The sequence below is a fragment of the Sporothrix schenckii genome (assembly GCF_000961545.1).
Source record: "Sporothrix schenckii 1099-18 chromosome Unknown Cont38, whole genome shotgun sequence".
Taxonomy (NCBI): domain Eukaryota; kingdom Fungi; phylum Ascomycota; class Sordariomycetes; order Ophiostomatales; family Ophiostomataceae; genus Sporothrix; species Sporothrix schenckii.
This window is the reverse complement of record NW_015971139.1, coordinates 2,862,332-2,883,262: the sequence shown is the minus strand read 5'-3', so window position 1 is coordinate 2,883,262 and position 20,931 is coordinate 2,862,332. Positions and strand designations below refer to the sequence as shown.

Below are 20,931 nucleotides of genomic sequence, written 5' to 3'. Positions count from 1 at the left end.
GCCCGAGGGCTGACTGCGAATGGATGCTCTTGTTGCAATTCAAACGGCGGCGACGGGCATACAGACATAACACTAGACAGAGCATACAATACAATGCAATACAAGCTGCACGACGTACCAGCGGATCGTGGTGATGCGTAAAAGACGTGAGAGGAATGTATGCATTCCACCTCAGACTCGTGATGCTGCAGTTGTGCTCCACTTTCACACGCTGAATGTGCCCATTTGATTGGCCAGCGATGACCGCACTGCCCCTGCACGACGATCGATGGCGCCTTCCCTGTCTGACCCGTGCCGTGCGAAGGAGGCGTGTCTGTTTCTGTGCAACTGCGGATGACTCTCCCTTTGTCCGCTTGTCCAACAAACATACATCGTACAAACACTGTCACGAACATTGTCACGACTTCACGACACCCGACACCCGCGACACCATGAGGTAGCCGTCACCACGCACCGCATGCCCACCATGCCCTCCTCCACCTCCAAGGCGGGCGACTCTGGCGGCCGAAGCGCCGGCCACAAAGCCAGCAGCCCCGAATACGATCCGTTTGCACTGGGATCCGACGACGACGGTGACGGTGACGACGATCACGACAGTGACGGCCATCGTGATGGTGTCCACGACCACGACCACAGTGTGCCCAGCGAGCGGCAGGGCCTGGTCGGCCGGCCGGCCGCGCTGGGACGTGCCGCACGTACCGCGCCCACCGACATCGACCTTGACATCGACCTCGACACCGACATGGACGTCGACACCAACCTAACCGTCCGCCAGGCCGTCCGCGTCTACCGCAAGGCCATTTTCTGGTGTCTCGTCACGTCTGCCTGTGTCATCATGGAGGGCTACGACATGATTCTGTACGCTGTCCTCGCTTCGCTTGCTTTTATTCTCTTCTTTCTTTTCTCCTCGCTTCGCTCGCTTTTCTTTTCTTTTCTTCTTTCCTCGCTTCGCTCGCTTTCTTTTCTTTCTTTTTCCCTCGCTTCGCTCGCTCGCTCGCTTTCTTTTTTGTCTCGCTTCCCTCGCTCGCTCACAGCTCACTCCCTCACGCTCCCAGCATCGGCAACTTCTTCGCCTATCCCGCCTTCGCTGCCAAGTACGGCCAGTTCGTCGACGAGCACGGCCAGCACCAGCTCACCGCCGCCTGGATGGCCGCCCTTGCCAACGCCGCTCCCGTCGGCTGCTTTGTCGGCACCGCCCTCAACGGCCACCTCGTCGCCCGCCACGGCCACAAGCGCGTCCTCCTCGCCGCCCTCGCCGTCCTCAGCGCCTTCATCTGCCTCACCTTCTTCGCCCCGACCATCACCGTGCTCCTCGTCGGCGAGCTGCTCTGCGGCCTCCCCTGGGGCATCTTCGCCTCGTCCGCCCCTGCCTACGCCTCCGAGCTGCTGCCCACTGCCCTCCGCAGCTACCTGACCTCCTGGACCAACATGTGCTTCATCCTGGGCCAGCTCATCGCCGCCGCCGTCCTGGCCACCCTCGTCAACCGCCGCCCCGACGACGAGTGGGCCTTTCGCATCCCCTTTGCCCTGCAGTGGCTGTGGCCCCTCGTCATCTTCCCCGTGCTGTGCTTTGCGCCCGAGTCGCCGTGGCACCTCGTGCGCACGGGCCGGCGGTCGGCGGCGCGCAAGGCCCTGGCGCGCCTGCAGACGTCGTCGGCGTCGGCATCGGCGTCTGTCCCCGGCGCCGACATTGACGCCACGCTGGCCACCATCGAGCGGACCAACGCCATGGAAAAGGCCGCCATGGGCCCCGCCGAGACCACGTATGCCGACTGCTTCCGCGGCACCGAGCGCCGCCGCACGGAAATCGCCTGCATGGCCTTTGCCGCGCAGGTCCTCGCGGGCGCGCCCTTTGCGTACAACTCGACCTACTTCTTCCAGCAGGTCGGCCTGCCCACGCACACCACGTACCTGCTCAACACGGGCGGCACATGTCTCGCGCTCGTCGGCACCCTCGGCAACTGGTTCGTCCTGATGCCGCGCTACGGCCGCCGCACCATCTTCCTGGGCGGCATGGCCGCCATGGCCTGCCTCCTGGCGGCCGTCGGCGTGCTAGGGCTGCTGGACCGCCGCCGCACCATCGTCGCCGTCGGCCTCGTCCAGGCCGCCCTGACGCTCGTCTGGACCTTTGTGTTCCAGCTGTCCGTCGGCCAGCTCGGCTGGGCCGTGCCCGCCGAGGTCGGCTCCACCCGCCTGCGCCAGCGCACCGTCTGCCTCGCCCGCGACGCCTACTACGCCGCCTCCATCGCCGCCAACGTCGCCCAGCCCTACCTGCTGAACCCGGGCGCCCTCAACCTCAAGGGCACCGTCGGCCTCGTCTGGGCCCTGCTGGCGTCGGCCGTCGGGCTCTGGGCCTGGCTGCGCCTGCCCGAGACCAAGGGCCGCTCCTACGCCGCGCTCGACTGGCTGTTTGCCCAGCAGACACCGACACGGCAGTTTGCCACGGCCCCGGTGCCCAAGGAACTCGGCGGTGGCGGGCACGACGGCGGCCATGGCGCCCACCACGGCGCCGGCTATAGCATGGTGCACGGCGACGACACGGCCGACGATGCCGACCAGCGCGGCTCACGAGAAATGGACAGCATGGCAAGGGGGGTGTGATGGACGAGTACGCGACCGAGGTCTATAGTGGATTTGCAGATAGAATACATGAATTATGAACAGAAATCAAACGCTCGATGTCGGCTCTTCCTTGTGCATGCAGACCGTCGCGCCTGTGGCCTCTCCACCCTCTCTCCACCCTCAACAGCACGACTTGTAAAACGAACAGCTGCCGTGGCAGCAGTGGCACCCCAGACTCAGATTGCCGCCGCGCAGGCTGGCCTGCGACGCGTCGACTGTCGCCGCGGGGCGGGGCTCCATGGGCTGCCGTCGCGGGTCAGTCAGAGTCAGTCACGATGTGATTGTACGCAACGTGTATGAGGTACGCGTGCACAAGAGAACCTACCGGCTGCTGTGCGACCGTCTTTGTGCTGTCGGCGGCCGCCTCCATCTGCATGGGACGACGCGCCGGCGGCGGTTTGCTCTCGATGGTCATGGCGGGCGGCGTGTGCGGTTGCGGTGGGTGTGGTAGGCGCTGGACGCGAGCAGAAGCGAGGAGCGTGACAATCTTGGAAAGTGACTCTGAAATGAAGACGGTCAAGTTTCAACTAGGGGACGCCTGAATCATATGGAATAAGTACACTTGTCCGCGGTGCGTGTCCATACACTCGTTTCGGAGGGCGCCAACGTCTCTTCAGCCGCAGCCAAGAGCAGAGCCGACAGCCTTCACGTTTTCGCATCGTCCCCTTCTTTTCATCCCAAAATGGTGTTAGTCCTGTGTGGCTGAACAGACTTGTCCTTGGCAACAAAAAATAAAAATAAAATAATTAAAAAGCCTGCAGATTGTCACCAAAAGGGAACAAACACAAAGCAAGTTGACCTGGGACCCGCTGGGCCGCTCTCCAACAACTTAAACTAAGATTATGCCTCGACCGTTTCTCAAAAGTCGATTCGGACAAGCTGCCTCTTTCTTAGAGAGACACACACATGACCCTGGAGTGTCGGCGTCTTGACTGGCAGCGCCTCCAACGCCTCCAACTCTTGGCATTTCTGGGCTCCAGGCTGCGGAGCGCAAAAGGTGTCACCTGACAGATTGTCCTTTTTAATCAACAGAGTAATTACGACATGCTCCATTTGCCAGTGTCTGCTGTCTTGTCTACGTTTTTATCTTTCAGTGTCCATGAGTAATGCCTTCAAATTTCAGTTGTCCCGTATCCTGTTATCCTGTTTTCCAGTTATCCTATCCATGCTCCCAATGTATATGCAATGCCATCGCTTCGTTTGTATCATAACAAGTCCCGACGCCCCTCCCCCTCCCTTCTAATCCCTTCTGTCCACCGTCCTCAGGCCCCCATAAACGGTATTGTGCCGTGGAGTGGGTCGTGTATGTCGTGTATTGTTCCGTATGTTGTTGCTGTCGTTGACGCTGGCGCTGTCGCTGCCGTCGCCGCCATCGGTACCGCCTCAAACAAACTGCCGTCCATGTAGTATCCTGGCAGGCCGCCGTACACACCGCCGCCGCTGCTGCTGCTGCCGACCATGCTTTTGCCGCCCAGACTGCCTGGCGCGCCGCTCGCACCGCTGCCCAAGTCGCCCCAGAGGGCCGGGTCGATGAACAGAGGATCCATGCTGCTGCTCGCATACAGCGCATCCATGTCCACGGCGTCCCAGTCCACGCCATTGAGAGGACTGCCGCTGGCGCTGCTGGTGTTGCTGGTGTTGCTCGTGTTGCTGATGTTGCTGATGTTGCCTGCGCCGAGGCTGGGGAACGCGTCCAACGAAACGGGGCCTGGGCTGTGGAGGTGCGACGCCACGTCGGGGAAGAGGACGGCCAGGTCCGGCATCGCCATAGACAGGGGCGTGCCGTCCGCCGCCGCCAGCTCAAACAGGTCGTCGCTGTCCGTCGAGGGCGTTGTTGTGGCGGTGAAGGAGGCCGTGGAGGTGACGTCGGCGGGGGCGTCGACATTCAAGTGTGGGGCGACTGCGATGCCCGCCGCCTCAATAGGGTTTTGGTTCTGGTCCGCCGCCGCCGCCTCGCGTGCTTTCCGCTCCCGCTCCCGCTGCTTCAAGTACGCCCGCGGCGTCTGTCCCGTCACCTCCTTGAACTTGCGGTGGAAATGCCACCGCGACACGCGCGCCTGGGACGCCAGCATCGACGGGCTGGCCAGGGCGGCGGCGGGTCCGGCGCAGACGCCTGTGCCACCGCCGGCTCCGCCTGCCGTGTGCTGCCGGCCCACGAGCGCCCGGATCCGCGCGACCGCCTCGTCCTCCGGCATGCCGCCCTCGGTCCGCGGCTTACACCGCTTGCACGCGCGGTACCCGGCGGCCTCGGCGGTGTGAGGGGTGGCGTAGTAGCGCACGTTGGCGCGGCGGGCGAGGCGGGCCTTGCAGTTGGGCCGGCAGTAGATGCGGGTGGTGCGGACGCCGTAGACAAAGAGGCCGTCGGCGGCGGCGTCGCGCGCGGTGACGGCGCGCCACTTGTCGTCGTCGGTCAGGTACGCCATGGCTGAGAGGTGTTGTCTGCACAGCGCGCAGCAGATGGGCAAGGAGAGCTGATGGATGAGATTGAGTGAGAGGAGAGTCGCCAAGTAAAGCGCGAGGAAAAAGATGTCCAGAGTAACCAGCTGCGAGCTGTGAGACTGGACGAGGCAATTCAAGAGTGATGAGGTGTCTCAAGATTGTGTCATAGTGATGACTTAATTGTTTGTTAAAAAAAAAAAAGGGACAAGACCTCTTGGTTTTGTACTCCTTTTTTCCCTTGCGATTCGGCTTTGTATTCCATCCCACACAGCCTTCTGGTCTCGATGCCCTTTGCACGTTTCGCCAAGTTGCTGTTAAAGTGGCCAATCACAACACACGGCTAAGACGATATGTGGAGCGAGAAGGGGCGATGTGCGACGTTCTTGGCATTCTTACTCAGAGGGCCATTGCGCTGCGAGGGCGAGAGAAAGGCGCTCTGGGGACGCCTTGGCTTGGCTCGGCTTGGCTTGGCTTGGCTTTGCGGGGCCTTGGCTTGGGACCACAGCGGGCGACACGCCAAGTATCGCGGCCCTGAAAACGTCATGGCGGAAAACGTGGGACAGTGCCTGAGAGTGCCAGACAGTCGACCGATGCCCCCAGGTCTTTCCAGCCAGGTCTAGATTCCGGCCAAGCCAGGCTTGCCAGCCGACGGAGAACAGCGTAAGCTTTCCCAAGCTTTTTGATAGGCTTGGCTTTTTCTTTGCTCCGGATATTTTTGACAGCAAAAGCAACAGGACGACGATCCAACGACCGCCGCAATGGATCACGGGGAAGTCAGAGAAGACCACTACAGGACTTTAGGTTGATTCGTTTGCCGGCCGTGACTTTGGTTTGTCGAGGCCATTTCTGCTGTTGATACTCTTTGCCATCGTTGTCATGGAGGCCTGAAAAAGGCCGTCACAGCGAATCAATCAAAATAGTGTACAGTCCAAACCGTCGAGCAACGTCACGATCAAGAAAAAGGTACGCCAAGAAAAAGAATCCAAAATCCATTATGCTGCATTCGTCCCTGCACTGTTGTCTACGCAGGGTTGCCTCGCGGGCGGGTATTATTACAAAACAAAACGACAAGCAAAAGAGAAAGAGAAAGAGAACGAGAAGACAAATGAAGAAAATAAATATGAAGAAAATAAATACGCGCATACCATCTACCGCCGTCCCATCAGCAAGGTCATGGGCGAGATGGGCCGGTTGCGCGGCGTATAGGGTGTGTAGGGCGTGTGCGGCGAGAGACGGTCGCTGCCCGACGACTGGCGCTGGGCCGCCGACATGGACGCCGAGGGCCGCAGTGTGCTGCTCCGCAGGCCGGCCAGGTGGCGGCCGTGGACGCGGTTGCGGCGGCGGGCACGCTGGGCTGTCTTGGCGAGGGAGGTGCTGCGGTACGATTTGTGGCGTGGCGACGTGGAGGCGGAGGTTGACGACAGGGTGGAAGTCGACGAGGAAGACGCTGCCGACGGCAACGCCGAGGACGACGACAGCGCATCGTCGCTCGTGTTGAGCGACGCCAAGTTCAACGAAAGCGACCGACGGTGGCGACGGCCTGACAGAGACTGGCGGCCTTTGCGGGGCGTTGTCACCTTGACCGCCTTCACCGGTTTGGCAAACGAAATCGGCTTCACGAGTGTGATCGGCCGGTGCTGCACGGGCAGCATCTGCAGCAGCTGGCGACGCACGCGCGAGCGCGGGCTGGCCAGCAGCGATGTCTGGGGCACAGAGGGAACGACGGCGAGGGAGGCTCGCTTCGTGGTGGTGGAGGACATGGTGGACACAAGCGACACGCGTTTGTCGCCTGTGGCCCGCATCGGACGTGAGAAATTGTAGTTGGCGGTGGACAGGCGACGGCGGGTGTACGCGGGGACGTACGTGGAGGCTGTGTGATTCGCAGCTGATGGCGTCGTCTGCACCGTGTTCGCCGTCTGCGCCGTTTGACCTGCTGCCCGTAGTGCCGCCTTGCGCATGCGGCTGGCGGTGCGTGACAGGCCGGTGGCAGTGAAGCCCGCGGGCTCGTGGACGACAATGGTGTGGACGGACGGGTTCGCCTCGCCGTCCTCGTCGTCGACTGTCTCTTCGTCCTCACTGTTCTCGTCTCCCTTGTCTACCTCAGCCACCTCAATCACCTCATCCGCCTTGTCCTCGTCGACTTTGACGCCGTTCTCCTCGCCTTCCTGCTCCTGCTCCTCCACGGGCGAAAGAGACGGCTTTCTCGACAGGTGCTTGGACATGGACGTCGTGCGCTCCATCCGCATCGAGTCTCTCATCGAATCCCGCGACGGCTCAAGCCACCGCCTTCCGGCATCAGCCGCCGCAGCAGCCGCTTCGGCCTCTTGCCGGACCATGGCCGCCAAGTCGGCGTCGTAGCCTTCGTCGGCCATTCCTCCTTTGGTTTTCTCGCTGTTCTCGCTGTCCTCGTCACTTCCGGGCTCGTCGGCCGGCGAGTAAATGGTCTCCATGATCGAGACTTGCGACGGCCTCCGTGCATGAGCCTCGCTTCCACTTCCATTGGTAGTGGTGGAGGCGTTGGTGGTCGACGTCATCGTCGTGTTGGTCGTCGCAATAAACGACTTACGGACAATAGGCTGGTCGAACACACGAGGTTGCGCATAGGCCACGGAGCGGGTTGGCAAGGACGTCGTTGTGCTTGCACCCGCAAACACCTCGGACACGGCCGTGGGCACGGCCACGGACACCGATCCACGCCGTAAGGACGAGGCGACCATATCGGCCAGGGACGGGCTAGTGTACGATGACGCGACAGAGGCGTCTGACTCGGACATGTCCGAGGCATTGGACGACTTGCGCGACGACACGGCCGAGGCGAAGTGCATGGGAATCTGTGTTGTGGTAGCAGGGAGGGCAACTGGGAGTGCGAGAATGGGAGGTTCGGCAGAAGCCGGCTGAGACAGGGGCGAGAGTGGTTCTGGAGTCTCCATCTTTGGCGCCGTGGCTCTTGCAGCGGGCATGGACGGCACTGGCTTCCTCTTGATAGGACCTGCTTGTGCCGTGGCAGCCGCCGGACCGGCACTCCCAACAGGCTTGCGCCGCAGGGTTTGCGGCAGGGTTTGCGGCATGAGAGCGGCCGTCACCTTTGGAACCGGCACCTGCGGCACAGGTGGTACGATGGAACGCGGTCGTTTCACAGCCGGCGAGTAGGGCAGGATGGATGCTTGTGGTGTTTCCAGCGGCTCTGCCGTCTGTTCCTTGTCCTCGTCGTTGTCGTAGTTGCTGCTTCCACTGGAGGACAGGTAAAAGGTCGAGTCTGTTGGAATTGGTTCGACGGACGTGATGAGCCTGGGCAGGTCGTGGGTGGACATTCTTGAGAGCCGCCGAGGCCGCGTAGGAGCCGGTGCCGTTGCGGCGGTCGTGGCGGTCGTGGCAGTCGTGACAGTCGTGGCTTCTGGCAGCCCAGCGTCGACGCGGTTGCTGTCCAAGAAGGGATTCTCCTCGACCGGGTCCGCAAACGGATCCGAGAATATGGCGGGCGGCATCACACTCTTGCGCCGGTCAACGGCCGAGTGTGCCGACGCTGCAGGCTGAGCAACAGGGTGCACGGGCTTGCGCTTGATCGACGTAGACGGCCTGACCGTTGGCTGGACCACCGGCTGCGCTGCTGGCGGCACCACCGCAGCTGAGACCATGGAGGCACGACGGCTGGCTGGGGTATCGTTCATCAGCTGTGTCGTGGCCTTGTAGGAAAAGAGCAGCTTCTTGGGTCGGGGCTCTTCGTCTGCCGGGTCCACGTTCTTGTCCGAATGGGTCTCGGCGGAGAGCGATCCCCGTTGGGAGACGCTTTTGTCGAGGAGGTCATCCACATCATCGTCCTCGACGTCTCTGTCATGCGCATTTTGTTGGCCTTTCCGGGTCGCTCGCTCGAGACAGAACGACAGCACTGCGGTTGACAGGAAGCCCACATTGCTGAGCATGAGGTTCAGGTAGACGGCTTGCGCAGCGAGCGTGGACGAGACGGTGGCGTCGCGCACCGTCCGGGCCACTTCCAGACTCGTCAGCACGACAGAGGCGACCCAAGCAAGGAGGACCAGGCGGGTGGTGAGCTGGCAGGCAAAAATTAGGCGGCGGGAGCGCGAGCACAGATCGATGGCCTGGACGACGGCGAGGCCGACGCCGCCAATGGACGCACCAAAGACGGCGATGCGGCTGGGCACATCAGCAGGCACCTGGAGATGGAGGACGGCGGTGGCCAGGACGCCCAGGACAATGCCAGCGACGGAGGCCAGCGCGAGGAGGATGGTGGCAAGGAGGGCGAGCGTAGTGTGCGGACGTCGCGTCTGTCGAGAGACATGTTGGCGGCTGTGTTTGGGTGGTTGTGTTTGTTGTGTTTGTTGTGTGTGTTGTTGTGGGTGATTTTGTGACGTCCGGTTTGGATTGTTTTGCTTCGACGTTGTCTCTTTTGTCTCTTTTGTGTCCTTCTTCGATTTCTTCGTCTTTTTCGTCTGCTTCGTCGTCTTTGTCTTCTTCACGTCTTTCTTTTTCAAAATGAGCGACTCGGGGTCAGTTGACAGCGTGGATTGTGGGCGTGAGGACGGTTCCATCACGGGGCCATGAGGCGTAGGGTATAAAAGAGAGAACGGTTGCCAAAGAGCAACAAAAGACAGAAAAAAGACCAGCTTAAAAGAAGGAGGTAGTGTAAAAGTAGTACAATTGGACAGTCAAGCAACTGAAACCTCAAAGTCAATATCGATGGCCGGCCATGTTGGTGATGAGAGTTGTCTCGAAGGACTCCATGTAGAGGAGTTTGATGAGAACGAGGAAGAGAGAGATCAGAAAGGGAAGAAAGAGGAAGCAGAACAAGAGACGAAAGATCAGAGTAAGAACAGACCAGACGGGGCAGGGGTCGACCAAGAAGGGATGGCAAGGTATATGTAGGAAAGGAAGGACGTAGACGATGTACGGATCAGACACGACGACAATCTTGTAGAGGCAGTCGTTGTCACGACCTGGTGTGCTGCGGTGGGCAACATCTGGCCCTGTTCCCAGCATCGCATCTATCGCATCTGGTGATGGACAACCCGGCGTCAGAAGAAGAGATGACCCACGGACGTCGCAGGCGTGGTCTCAATCCGGTTGTATTCATCTGGAACATGATGTGGAAGCCGAGGGGACGGTAGATCACCTGTGTTGTGTGTGAAGACGTGGATGGCAAAGAAGAGAGGGAGGAGGGAAAAGAGGAGGGGAAAAAAGAAGAAAAGGTAAAAACAAGGGGCACAGACAGAAGGCGGCGATCCGGCAGGTGCGTGGATGTGTGCATGCGGCCGTTCCGGGAAGGTGGATTTCTGTGCTCGAGTGGCGCGCCTTCCTTGTGTGTGCAGTGCATCTCGCTCCTTCCTTTGGAGTGTTCCTTCCTCTTTTCTCCTTTTCTCCTTCTTGGCACAATGTTCTTTCCTGTTTTCTGCAGTCACGATTGGCCTGCATCCCGGTCCCGCCTTCCGTCCTTCTTGGTCTCCGCTCCTGCCATGTTTGATCATCGGCGACGCCACCGAAAAAGGCACGTGAAGGCAAGAGAGAACAGAACAGAAGGCCGGGGCAACTGCCACTTGACGTCTCGTATAAGCGGGCCGACCCAGACTTATTCTTTTTTACTTCACATCGTTTTCCTATCACCTCTGCTCTCTTTACGGCATACATTCGCCCTGGGCGAGTCCTCGCCTCTGCTCCTCGCCTCTGCATGTGCGATCGCCCATCGTCTGTCTCAGAATTCCACCGTATCCGAGAACGTGACAAAGGCAGCCCAGGAAATAAAAAGACAAACTCTGCGTTAAAAAAAAGAGAAACAGAACAGAACAAGCAATGGTTCGAGACCGGGTCTGCGACATGACGGGAGGATAAAGTCCAGAGTCGTGATGACGGCGACAGTGTCTGCCAAGCATGGCCATTGCCCAAAACGGCAAGACTAAAAATAACGCCGACTTACACAAGACATTGCCACCCACTTACATTCTACATACTTTACATACAATACAGAGTACAACAGCACTGCCGCACGATTTGCTCCTGGTGTTTCCGATACTGGCTGGCTAAATGCAGATGGATAGACTGTCCACCCGGATGTCTGCTGGTCGTTGGTTCTGTACTGTTCTTTATATAGTACCAGTGCAATGTTGTTGCGTTGGGGTATTTCTTTTGTTTACGGCCAAGTCAGCCGCGGCAATCCAAATGGCTGACTGTCCCGGTTTATCGAGCGGCGTTTCTGTTTTCCCGTTCATGTTTTGAATCCATTGAAATGAAGTCCAACTTTTATTATGCCTTCACAACTATCAACGGTACATATACAAATACGCCGCACACGCCATGTCTTCCCCCTAGTTCAGCAGCCATGCCGCCAAGAGGACACTAGCCGCCGCCAGCATGGGCTGGCCCAGGGTGCCCGCCACACGGCCGGCCGCGTTCTTGGTGGCCGTGCCCGAGGGCGCCGACGCCGTGCCGGACGGCGAGCCCGAGCCCGAGGGGGTGGCCGCGTCCTTGGTGACGTTGTTCCAGCGGTCGACGAGGAACTGGGCGACCTGGTTCTCGTAGGTGAGCGGCTCGTAGGTGTGGATGAGGGCGCTGGAGCCGCTGTCGCAGAAGAGGTCGTCGGCCTGGCACCAGGCGCCGTAGAGGCCCTTGGCGACGTAGGGGTCGCAGGCGGTGGTGTTGGTGCGGGCAAAGACGCCGTTGCGCGTGCTGTTGCCGTGGTCGTAGGAGGTGTTGGCAATGTGGGTGGGGTCGGCAATCAGGGCAATGGCGAAGACTGATGCGCAGCACAGGTTAGTATCCCATCAACGAAGTGGGGGACGAGGGGGGGAGGCATACCGTTGTCCTCCACCAGCGATTGGGGCATGGGAGGGTCCGCATTGAAGCCCTTGGTGGTGCCGGTGGTGCCGGCGACGGACAAGGCGGCATTGTCGCCCAGACCGCCGCAGAGGGCGTCCTGCACGACCTGCGCGCCCTGCGAGTAGCCCAGGAGGGCAATCTTGACGCCGGGGCACTTCTTGGTGTAGGCAGCCACCTCGTCGGCGATGGCAGCCGTGCCGTTGGCCTCGGACGTGGCGTAGGTGGACAGGTTGTTGCCGGGGGCCGTCGGGTCGAGCGCCGGGTAGACGACGCCGCCGATGACGACGCCGGGGATCTGGTTCTGGACATCGATGGCGGCCTTAGCGGCGAGGCCCGTGTAGTCGGGGTACTTGAACTGGCCGGGCGGCAGGATCGCCTCGCCCGAGCCGCGGGCGATCAGGATGTAGAAGCTCTCGGCGCAGGTCGTGTTGCTGACGGGCGCGGCGGCGGCCGACGCGGCGGCGGCACCGGTCACGGCGTTGGCAAGCGCCCAGCCACCGACGACGGCCAGTGTGGAAAAGCTGTGCATGTTGTGGAGCGTTTGGGTGGGTGTCTCTGTGTGCTGGTTGGAGCGGTGCTGGACTGCAAACGAACGTTGTTTGTCAAGAGAAGTGGGCGATGCCAAGACTAAATATACTCAGTAGGAGCTGTGGCCGGCACGACGACCATCAATCGCCGATGGCCATGACCACGGAGTACACGTACGAGCCGAGCCATGCCCAAACAGGGCCCCATCGAAACATTGAAACATAGAAACCTGTTTGCGAGCCTGCAATCTCCTTTTTTTATTAGCCCTCTTGTAGGGACCATCCCAAATTAGCATTTTTCTTCGAGACAGGTACGATTGGTACGAAAACGGCTCAACGGCAGGTAGTACGACAGTGCATGGTAGCAAATGAATACGAAGACGGGACGCACAGCACAGGAGACAGGGCCAAACATGGTCCAACCAGGACTGGCGGCCATGCCGTTTACTAACCGTTGGAGCTCAGGGGACTCAGGAGACTCAGTGCCCGCTACACAACTGCAGCCAGGAGCTACCGCGCAGATCGCTTGCGATGGTGGCGCAGGGGTCGCGACAAATCGAGGCTGGCGGCTGGCGGTTGGCGCAGCAGATGGAGACGGAAGCGGAAGCGTCCCCATCGCAATATACGCAAGGACCTTCTCGTTTGGTTTTGGCTGTGGTTGTGGTCGACCGCGTTTACCCCACAAAGAATACGCTGGATACGACACGCGTTGCACGCTGTCTGTCCACAGTGATTCGTAGTGCGTACAAAGTAGGTCGTAGCCGTCTGTTCAGCTTGTTTGAGCGAGCGTCAGATGCTGTCAGACGACGACCAGATAGGCTTAGCAGGGGTGTGGAAATATGTGAACCCAGTTAATACTACGGGTCGGGGTGTCCACTCAGCCATCGCCGTCTTGTGCCTGTGTGCCTGGATTCTTTGTTCTCCTTTTCTTCTCTTCGGTCCCTTGCCTTGTCTTGCAGGATCCAGGGGTGTTGTTCGGACTGTGAGTGTGCATTGTCGTGGCGCGTCAATGGCGACTGCATGGGCTCGCCTTGTAGGGATATTTGGGCCGATGCCGTTTAGTCAACGCTTGGTGTGATTTGGAATTTTGCAAGCTCCAATAAACGGCAGCACTCGACTCGGAACGAATTCCGCACACGTTAAACCTAAAGCAAGGAGCAAAAGCTTGTTTTCTTTGGTGTTCTTTATGGTGTTCTTTTGTGTACTTGAACGGAGTCCACTACAGCGTCATTGTACCTCGTGCTACATACTGGACAGAACAACCCCCCCAAGGCAGCTAAAACGCCTTGTACCCAATGCCCTTGACAAACGTCTGCAGCCACGGGCCCTGCGTCGGCGCCCGCGCCAGCGCCGTGTACATGACGCCGTGCGCCTCGCCGTTGATGGCGCCGTACACGGCCGAGCCGTCGGCAAAGCGCTCGTCGGCGTAGTAGAAGCGGATTCCGCGCGGGGCCTGCGGCGACGACGCTGCCCACTCGACGTACGACTGGATCAGCGTGGCCGTGGCCGACTTGCTGGCGCTCATGGGCGCCATGGTGGGGATCGGGTGGATGTTGGTGATGTTGCCCGTAAAGATAAAAACGCCCGTGGGCACCGAGTGCTCGCCAAACGCCTTCACAGCCTCCTTGGCGGCGGCATACGCGGTCGTCGTGTTGATGTTGAACACCGTGGTGAACTCGGGCAGCGTCGTGGCCAGCGGCGGCATCGGCGGCCGTCCGCCAGAAGCTGGGCTGTTAGCTCTCTCTCTCTCACACACACACTTTCTCACCACCCCCCCCCCCCCCCAACACTCACCATTGTACACAACCACCTTTGGCGCGCCCAGCTGCGCCTTGACCTTGGCAAAAATGCCCGTCACCGACGACGGGTCCGCCAGGTCGGCGCGGATGCGCAGGTACCCATCCGCGCTGTCTGCCTCCTTCAACGAGCGCGCCACCAGCGCAATCTTGTAGCCGTCGGCGGCAAACGCGCGCGCGACGGCCTGGCCCGTGTTGGAGCCGGCGCCGAGGATGAGGGCGACAGGGGCGGACATTGCTGTAGACGAAATGGTAGGCAAGTGATGAATGATAATGACAAGTGATGTTTTTGGCCGTCTTTGTCGTCTGGTTTACTCAACGCGCTGGACGCTTCAGGACGCACTCTATTTATACAGCAAAGCAGCCCGGCTCGGACGAACCGTCCGTAGCCTCGCCTGACAAACCGACAATTTGCAAGGCCCGGCCAAGCGTCTGGTGATTCTGCTGCCTCGAGGCTGCATTGCATGTGCCAAACTGTGTCTCTGACTGTGGCCACCACCAAAAATGACACTAAGAAAGCAAGACACCGTACCACGGGCCCGGTGCATCGTGCCAGATGGAATTGGTAATCAGAATCCGGGGTACTGCAGTTCTGCGAACACCATACGACATGCGAATGCGATCGCTGACTGGCCGCCTCTCCTCGTCCTTTGCTACCCTTGTCTTGGTAAGCCGGACCTTAGACGCATCGGGCTCCGTGGTGTGCCCCACTTTTCTGCCCTTAGCCGCGGGGCTGCACCGTCCTCCGCGGAACCCAAAACATGTTAAAAGAGCACATCGCGGCAACGTGCAGCGAGGGCCCGGCGGAAGAGCGGCGGTTGAACACGGGTGTCTTCCAGAATCGAGTCGGACAGATTAGAAGGAGTTTTTTCATCGTCCATCATCCACAAAACTTGCGTATGGGTTATCCGTCTGTGAAAAAATGGTATATTTTTATTTCTTAAAAAAAAGAGTCGAGTAATAAATCAACAAATGACGTATGGCAACTTCATTGCCACCCAGGATCCGAGTCCTACATCTTCTCCATGCCGCTGTCGGTCCCCGCCATAATCTCTCGACACATCTGCAACCGTACCTGTGCTTCTTGCAGGAGCTCCGAGTGCGCCTCGGCAAACACGCCCTGCAGGTAATCCAACAAATCAGGCAGACCGTCTGCCAGGTCCGCCAGATTGGCCAAATCGGTCCCGCCACTGCCGGGACCGGGAGCCGTCGCCGCCTCGTCCAGCTCGTACCGCTCGGCCACGCGCCCCAGGTAGGCGACCACGCGCTGGTAGGGGGGGCTCAGTGGCGCGTGGTGGCTGGGCCGTGGCCGGCCGACGTACGACGAAGACGAGGAAGAAGCAGACGACGAAGACCAAGTCTGCCCGACCGCGCGGACAAACGACCAGATGCTGAGGGCGGCATAGTACATGATCCAGGGGCGGTGGGGGTCTGCCTCGGTCTTGATGGAGTAGATGTCGTAGACGTCCGAGGACGTGCGCACACCGCCAACGCCGCCTTCCGCACCCCGGCCGCGCGGGTCCACCAGCACGCGGTACAGCAGGCGGAACGCGTGCAGAATGGCATGGCGCGTCGATGCCTGCTTGGCCCACACCGTCATGCGGGACACGACGTTTGTGTAGTCGCGGCTCGACACTTTCCGGGACAGCAGACGCTTGGCGCCCGCATACACCTGGCAATCGACAATGTCGACGTGCAGGCAGAGGTGTGCGAGATGGTAGAGGACGGCGGCGCTTTCAATGGGGCCGTTGGACCCGCTGCGACGGATGGTCGGCGAAGGCGAGGACGACGAGGACGCCGAGGACGACAGGGAACCAGTTGTCGTAGCCGTGGTCGTGGCCGTCGTCGTCGTCGTCGTCGTCGTCGTGGCGGGCCCGCCCGCAGCGATTGTCAATGCGGCTGTGGCCAGACCGTCCACCGCCGGATCCTGCACGTGATCAAAGCTCGCCTTCCATCCGTCAAAGGCCATCAGCAGCGTCTTGCGCCACGCATCCTGCTGCGTCTGTGTCGTCTCGGCCGAGGCCACCGCCGACGCGGCCGTCGTCGCCGTCGACAGGTCCAGCCACTTGAGGTGCGTCTCGCGGTGCCGCAGGTGCCAGCCGACGCTCAGCAAGCCGGACATGATGATCATGCGACCAAAACTGTGTGTCTTGACCTCCATGCCGTGCACCGCCCGTTTGAGGCCGTCCAAAAACGTAATGGGGTGCACGCCGTACATGCGCAGGTCGTTGTCGAGCTTCCGCACGTCCTCGGGTTTGGCGGCCGTCCAGAGGTTGTCGTCGCACGGCAGCGGGAGGCGGATCTCATGCGGCGCCATGTCGGCCATGTGGCCAAACATGGCAGCATGGGCAATGTCGAGACAGAATGTCACAAAGACGACCCGGTGCATGGCCTCGGTCTCCGCCCACCGGTTCCACCAGGCCTGCAGGTCGGCGGCGGTCGCGGCTTGGCCGTCACGCTGGTGATGGAAGTGGCTATGGTGGCTATGGTGGCTGCGATGGCTACGATGGCTGTGGTGCTGGTGGTGCAGGCGCTGGGGGTGCGCGTGATGGTGCGGCCGGCCCAGCGGTTGATGTGTGGACAGTGGTGTCGGCGGCGAATGGGGATGCGGTGGCAGGGTTGAGGGCGGCGAGGTGGCCGTCAACGACGGCAATTGCGACTCGTCTGGCGGCGACTCGCTCCCCGAACGGCCGATGAGCGGGCTGCCACGGCGCAGCAGGGTGAGCGTAACCGAGTGGTAGACTTGGGACCGCTCGTGCAGGCCGCGTGTCGAGAGCATCTTTTCATAAAACTCGACCAGCAGCAGCGCCTGCGCCACCCACAGACTGACGGGCGGCGTGGCCTCGTCGCAGGTCAAAATCTCAAAGCGCGCGCTTGTAATGATAATGTCGGCGAAGCCGCCCAGATCAACCAGGCTGCCAGACTGGTCACGATCGTAGCGCGAGGCGGCGCCCAGGGCGAGCATGACGGCCAACAACAGCAGCGGACACCGATTGCACGAGAACGTGGGCTGGTGGATGACGGGGACGCGCGGCGACACGTTCTCCCAGAACTCGTAGAGGGTGTCGTGGATCATGTCGGCGCTGAGCGCCGGAATGTCGTCGCCCAGGGCCTGTCCGAGTGTCGGGATGCGCACCTCGAACTGTGGCTGCTGTAGACGACACGCCTTGAAGAAGCGGACAATCTCTTGGCGGCGGAGGTCGCCGACAACTTCGTCGCTGGTCTCGAGCTGGCGGGGCGGCGTGTCAATGTGCGACCGGCTCGTCAGGGACTCGTAGTCGTAGGCAATGTTGTTGTTGAAGGCGGACTCCAGACCGTCGTCTAAAAAGGGGAGATGAGAAACGTTAAAGTCGCTGAGCGTGGTTTCACGCCCGTCGAACAGCCAGTCGGCAAAGTTCTGGGTCTCCAAGTATTGATCGGCATAGGGGGCCGTGGCAAACGTCAGTATAGCAGGTGCCGCTTCCGCGATGGCGTGGGTATGTGGGTCGTCGCGGGTACGAGGTTGGTGGTGGTAGGACTGTGGATGTTGAGGTTGTGGCGGAGGATGATGGAGCGGTTGCGTCTGGAGTTGTTGCTGATGCTGTTGTTGTGGTTGTTGCTGCTGTTGTTGGAGGTGATGATGTTGCTGGTGCTGCTGCTGCTGCTGCTGCTGCTGGTGTTGCTCTTGCTGCTGCTGCTGGGGGGCTGTTTGCGACCGATAGTAGCTCACTGTTTTGTCAGTTTGCATAAAGTCGCCGCCCATGTTCGTGGTCAAGGGTGCCGGTGACGACCAAGTCGTTGACACGGCCTGAAGTGGCACAGGTGCTGGAGGTGGTGGTGCTGTCGGAGGACGGCCACTCCTGTGGCTGGGCAGACCAGCCATGCCGACATGCGATGCTGTTACCGGTATGGATGTCGTTACGGGTATGACCGGGTTCGACTCGGGTGAAAGTAAGATGGCGGCGTCGCGAGGCACGCTGTGGGGTGGAAAGGATGGCAACGATGGTAGGCGCGTGTTGCTGGTGCCGGTGCCGGTGCCTCCTCCACCGGCATGTGGATGGTTTACATGACCACCAGCGTGGCCACTGCTGCTGCTGCTGTTCACGGCTGCTCCTGCTGATGCGCTGTTCGTACGTGGGCGCCCGCCTTGGGGTGAATCGTCCATGTGGCTGCCCCCGTGACCGTGCAGTCCGATGGGCGGCGACAGGATGCCCACAGCAACAGAGCCCGACGAGTAGGTGGCATGTTCTGGCTCCGTGAAGCTTTGTATTCGGTTGCGCGGGGTGTAGGAGCCGGAGTGGCGTTTCTTGTGGCGGGTCAGCAGGTCGGCGCGGACAAAACGCTGACCGCAACCGTCGACGTCGCAGGCGAAGATTTCTTTTGGGTTGTCTAAATTGTGTGAGTGGACGTAGACCTAGACGTAGGATGTAGACGTGGAAGTGGAAGTAGCTGGGGCTGTGGACGTGGATATTGACGTGAATATAGACGGTAGACGTGGACAGAGAGGAAAGAGCTCACGATTCAACTGGTGTCGCTGAAGATGCTCCTGGCGCGAGTACACCTTGTCGCAGCCGGGAAAGCGGCAGCCATACCGCCGAGGTGCGCCCTTGCGACTGGCGCGCTTGTAGGCGGCGGTAGAGCCCGGGGCAGCATGAGGCTGGGTTGGCGGCTGCTGCTGCTGGTGCTGCTGCTGCTCTTGGTGGTGGTGAGTGGTGGACATTCCGGCAGGCGGCGGACCGCAGCGCCGTGCATGATCAAACGGCCGTTCAAAAGCAAGTCAACGTTTCCTTGGGTGGGGGGCCGTAAAGTGAGTAGAAGCCGGAAAGATGGTTGTTGTCGACAATATGACTGAACGAGAAAATGATTAAAAAACAAGAATAAAATGTGAAGAAGTGCGCAATGGGAGCGGAGGTAAAAGGGCAAAGATGGGGTAAATCGGGGGAAAGCAAAGTGATACAGCAGACGCACACGCACGAGCTGTGAAGGCGAGAGAAGAAAGTGGACAAGGCGAATAAAAGAGCAGAGGAAGCTGTCTGCCCACGAGTTCGCAGTAATGTGGTACAAAGTACAAAGTACTATACAAGCAGGGGGGTTTTTTCTGTGTGTAAAGAAGAGGAGGCCAAGGTTGAGACAAGAGACAGCAGTCAAAAGAAAGGAAACTCGAGAACTGATTTTGGACGCAGTTTGATGAGAGACAGAAGCTTGGCAGCTGGGCCAGTAGGGGTGAGTAGGACGGGATGGGGCGGCACAAAAAAAAGGATGAAGGAATTTAAAAGAAAAGGAAAAGAAAAAGAAAAGGCTGTACCAAACACGGCATTGCGGAGAGCTTCTGCAGTTCTTGCGTTGGATGTTGGAGACAGGGCATTTGCTGCAAATGTGCATGCAGGTCGAGGGTCTCCGGTACGTATCTTAGCAGGCGACGAAGACCAACAGCCAACAGAAGCCAAGATACGCTCACAAGAGGCAGTCGGTCACGAAAAGAAGAAAGGCGGCTTTGCCTGCCCAGAGGCACGGCGGCGGCGGTCCATTTTTGTTGTGTTCCCTCGAGACGTGGGGTATTGTACTGCTGTCCTGCTCTGGCTGTCCGACTCTGGGGAAACAGGACGGTACGGCGACGCCCCGTGCAGGGGTTTGGATGTGATGAAAGCACACTAACGAATTGCGCGGAAGAAGAGAGCAGCGGAGAGGAGTCGTCATACAACCGAAATGGCAGAGATTGGCAGACTGGGAGGAGGAGTGGATGGAGACGTTGAACATAAGATACAAAGTAGGCCCCTCGTCCCAGCTCCGTCGTGCTAAGGACGCGGGTGCGCTTGAGTCTTGGGTTGCTTGGGTTTTTGGGATCTCCTAGCGTGACGAGTGTTGCTGAAGGACAGGGGTGGAAGCATGGCTTTACGTTTGTCGACTTTTTTGTTGTGATTTGTTGCGATGGTCAAGGACGGGATGCAAAGTTATGGGAGGGGAAATGCCGTGGGAAAAGGGGGTGCATCCCACGCACATCGTTCTTTCCTTTGTTTTGCCATTCTTCTCATCGCGCCTTCTAGTTGTGATTGTGTGTCAACGAAGACCTCTTCTGTCCACCGTACTCTGTGCTTCGCACCTTCTCCAAAAAGTGGAAATTGCCACACCAGACAGCGTGTGACCTGGGCGTGGCAGGGGGCAGGAACTTGGACCACAATACCCCGGAGGAAGGAGCATGGGAGGGGAGGAGGTGGAAAGGGGAAGGAGAGAGAGAGAAAGAGACGGTGGGAAGGTGCCCCCACGCCCTCCTCCTTGAGGACTTGCCTCGCCGCCTTTTTGTTGCGCGTGGGGGGACCACGCGTTGTTTGGGTGCCGTGCCGTGCTCCTGAATTTGGGTTGAACAGAATTTGGTTCAGCGATTGCGTCTTGTGTCTTGAGACAATTCTCATGAGGTGACGGTTTACGGAGTGTGTTTACGGAGTATGTTGTACAGAGTACTTTGCCTTGTCCGGCGAGAAGACGTCTTTTACAACAGTCGATCTTTCCCTGTAGACGTCCATGTCGGTCTGTCCGTTGCCTCCAAAACAGGAAGTCGCAACTGTGCTCCTGCTGTTCTCACGACTGGAGCAGCCACGTGTAAAATGTAGCAATGTATTCGTATCTTGTCTTTCCGTCTCCCGCGGACTCCTGTTCAATGTAACCTTTTGTTTCTACTCTGCAGCCACGCCGTGCTCCGTACTCCTATCAACGCTGATCGCACATCTCACATCTCACACCGTCGC

At 59.7% G+C, this 20,931-nt stretch overlaps 7 protein-coding genes across 7 annotated transcripts; 1 reads left to right on the top strand and 6 right to left on the bottom strand.

Annotated features, from left to right (window-relative positions):
• Positions 1–466: 466 nt before the first annotated feature.
• On the top strand, positions 467–2,601 carry SPSK_06033 (MFS transporter, SP family, general alpha glucoside:H+ symporter; the record flags this gene model as incomplete). Its single annotated transcript, XM_016732741.1, has 2 exons — positions 467–858; positions 1,035–2,601. The coding sequence occupies 2 exons, from the start codon at positions 467–469 to the stop codon at positions 2,599–2,601; spliced, it is 1,959 nt and encodes a 652-aa protein (XP_016592641.1).
• A 141-nt stretch (positions 2,602–2,742) lies between these two features.
• Positions 2,743–3,037, bottom strand: SPSK_06776 (uncharacterized protein; the record flags this gene model as incomplete). The annotated part of the gene is made up of 2 exons (XM_016733472.1): positions 2,743–2,865; positions 2,948–3,037. The coding sequence occupies 2 exons, from the start codon at positions 3,035–3,037 to the stop codon at positions 2,743–2,745; spliced, it is 213 nt and encodes a 70-aa protein (XP_016592640.1).
• An 847-nt stretch (positions 3,038–3,884) lies between these two features.
• SPSK_06392 (uncharacterized protein) lies at positions 3,885–5,045 on the bottom strand (the record flags this gene model as incomplete). The annotated part of the gene is made up of 1 exon (XM_016733098.1): positions 3,885–5,045. One exon carries the CDS (start codon positions 5,043–5,045, stop codon positions 3,885–3,887), a length of 1,161 nt encoding a protein of 386 aa, XP_016592639.1.
• Positions 5,046–6,209: 1,164 nt separating this feature from the next.
• Positions 6,210–9,608, bottom strand: SPSK_05866 (uncharacterized protein; the record flags this gene model as incomplete). The annotated part of the gene is made up of 1 exon (XM_016732575.1): positions 6,210–9,608. The coding sequence occupies one exon, from the start codon at positions 9,606–9,608 to the stop codon at positions 6,210–6,212; it is 3,399 nt and encodes a 1,132-aa protein (XP_016592638.1).
• Positions 9,609–11,375: 1,767 nt separating this feature from the next.
• SPSK_06445 (Axe2) lies at positions 11,376–12,415 on the bottom strand (the record flags this gene model as incomplete). The annotated part of the gene is made up of 2 exons (XM_016733151.1): positions 11,376–11,803; positions 11,866–12,415. 2 exons carry the CDS (start codon positions 12,413–12,415, stop codon positions 11,376–11,378), a joined length of 978 nt encoding a protein of 325 aa, XP_016592637.1.
• A 1,274-nt stretch (positions 12,416–13,689) lies between these two features.
• Positions 13,690–14,445, bottom strand: SPSK_06579 (uncharacterized protein; the record flags this gene model as incomplete). Its single annotated transcript, XM_016733281.1, has 2 exons — positions 13,690–14,138; positions 14,208–14,445. The coding sequence occupies 2 exons, from the start codon at positions 14,443–14,445 to the stop codon at positions 13,690–13,692; spliced, it is 687 nt and encodes a 228-aa protein (XP_016592636.1).
• Positions 14,446–15,221: 776 nt separating this feature from the next.
• Positions 15,222–18,908, bottom strand: SPSK_05852 (uncharacterized protein; the record flags this gene model as incomplete). The annotated part of the gene is made up of 2 exons (XM_016732561.1): positions 15,222–18,577; positions 18,707–18,908. 2 exons carry the CDS (start codon positions 18,906–18,908, stop codon positions 15,222–15,224), a joined length of 3,558 nt encoding a protein of 1,185 aa, XP_016592635.1.
• Between the last annotated feature and the right edge of the window lie 2,023 nt (positions 18,909–20,931).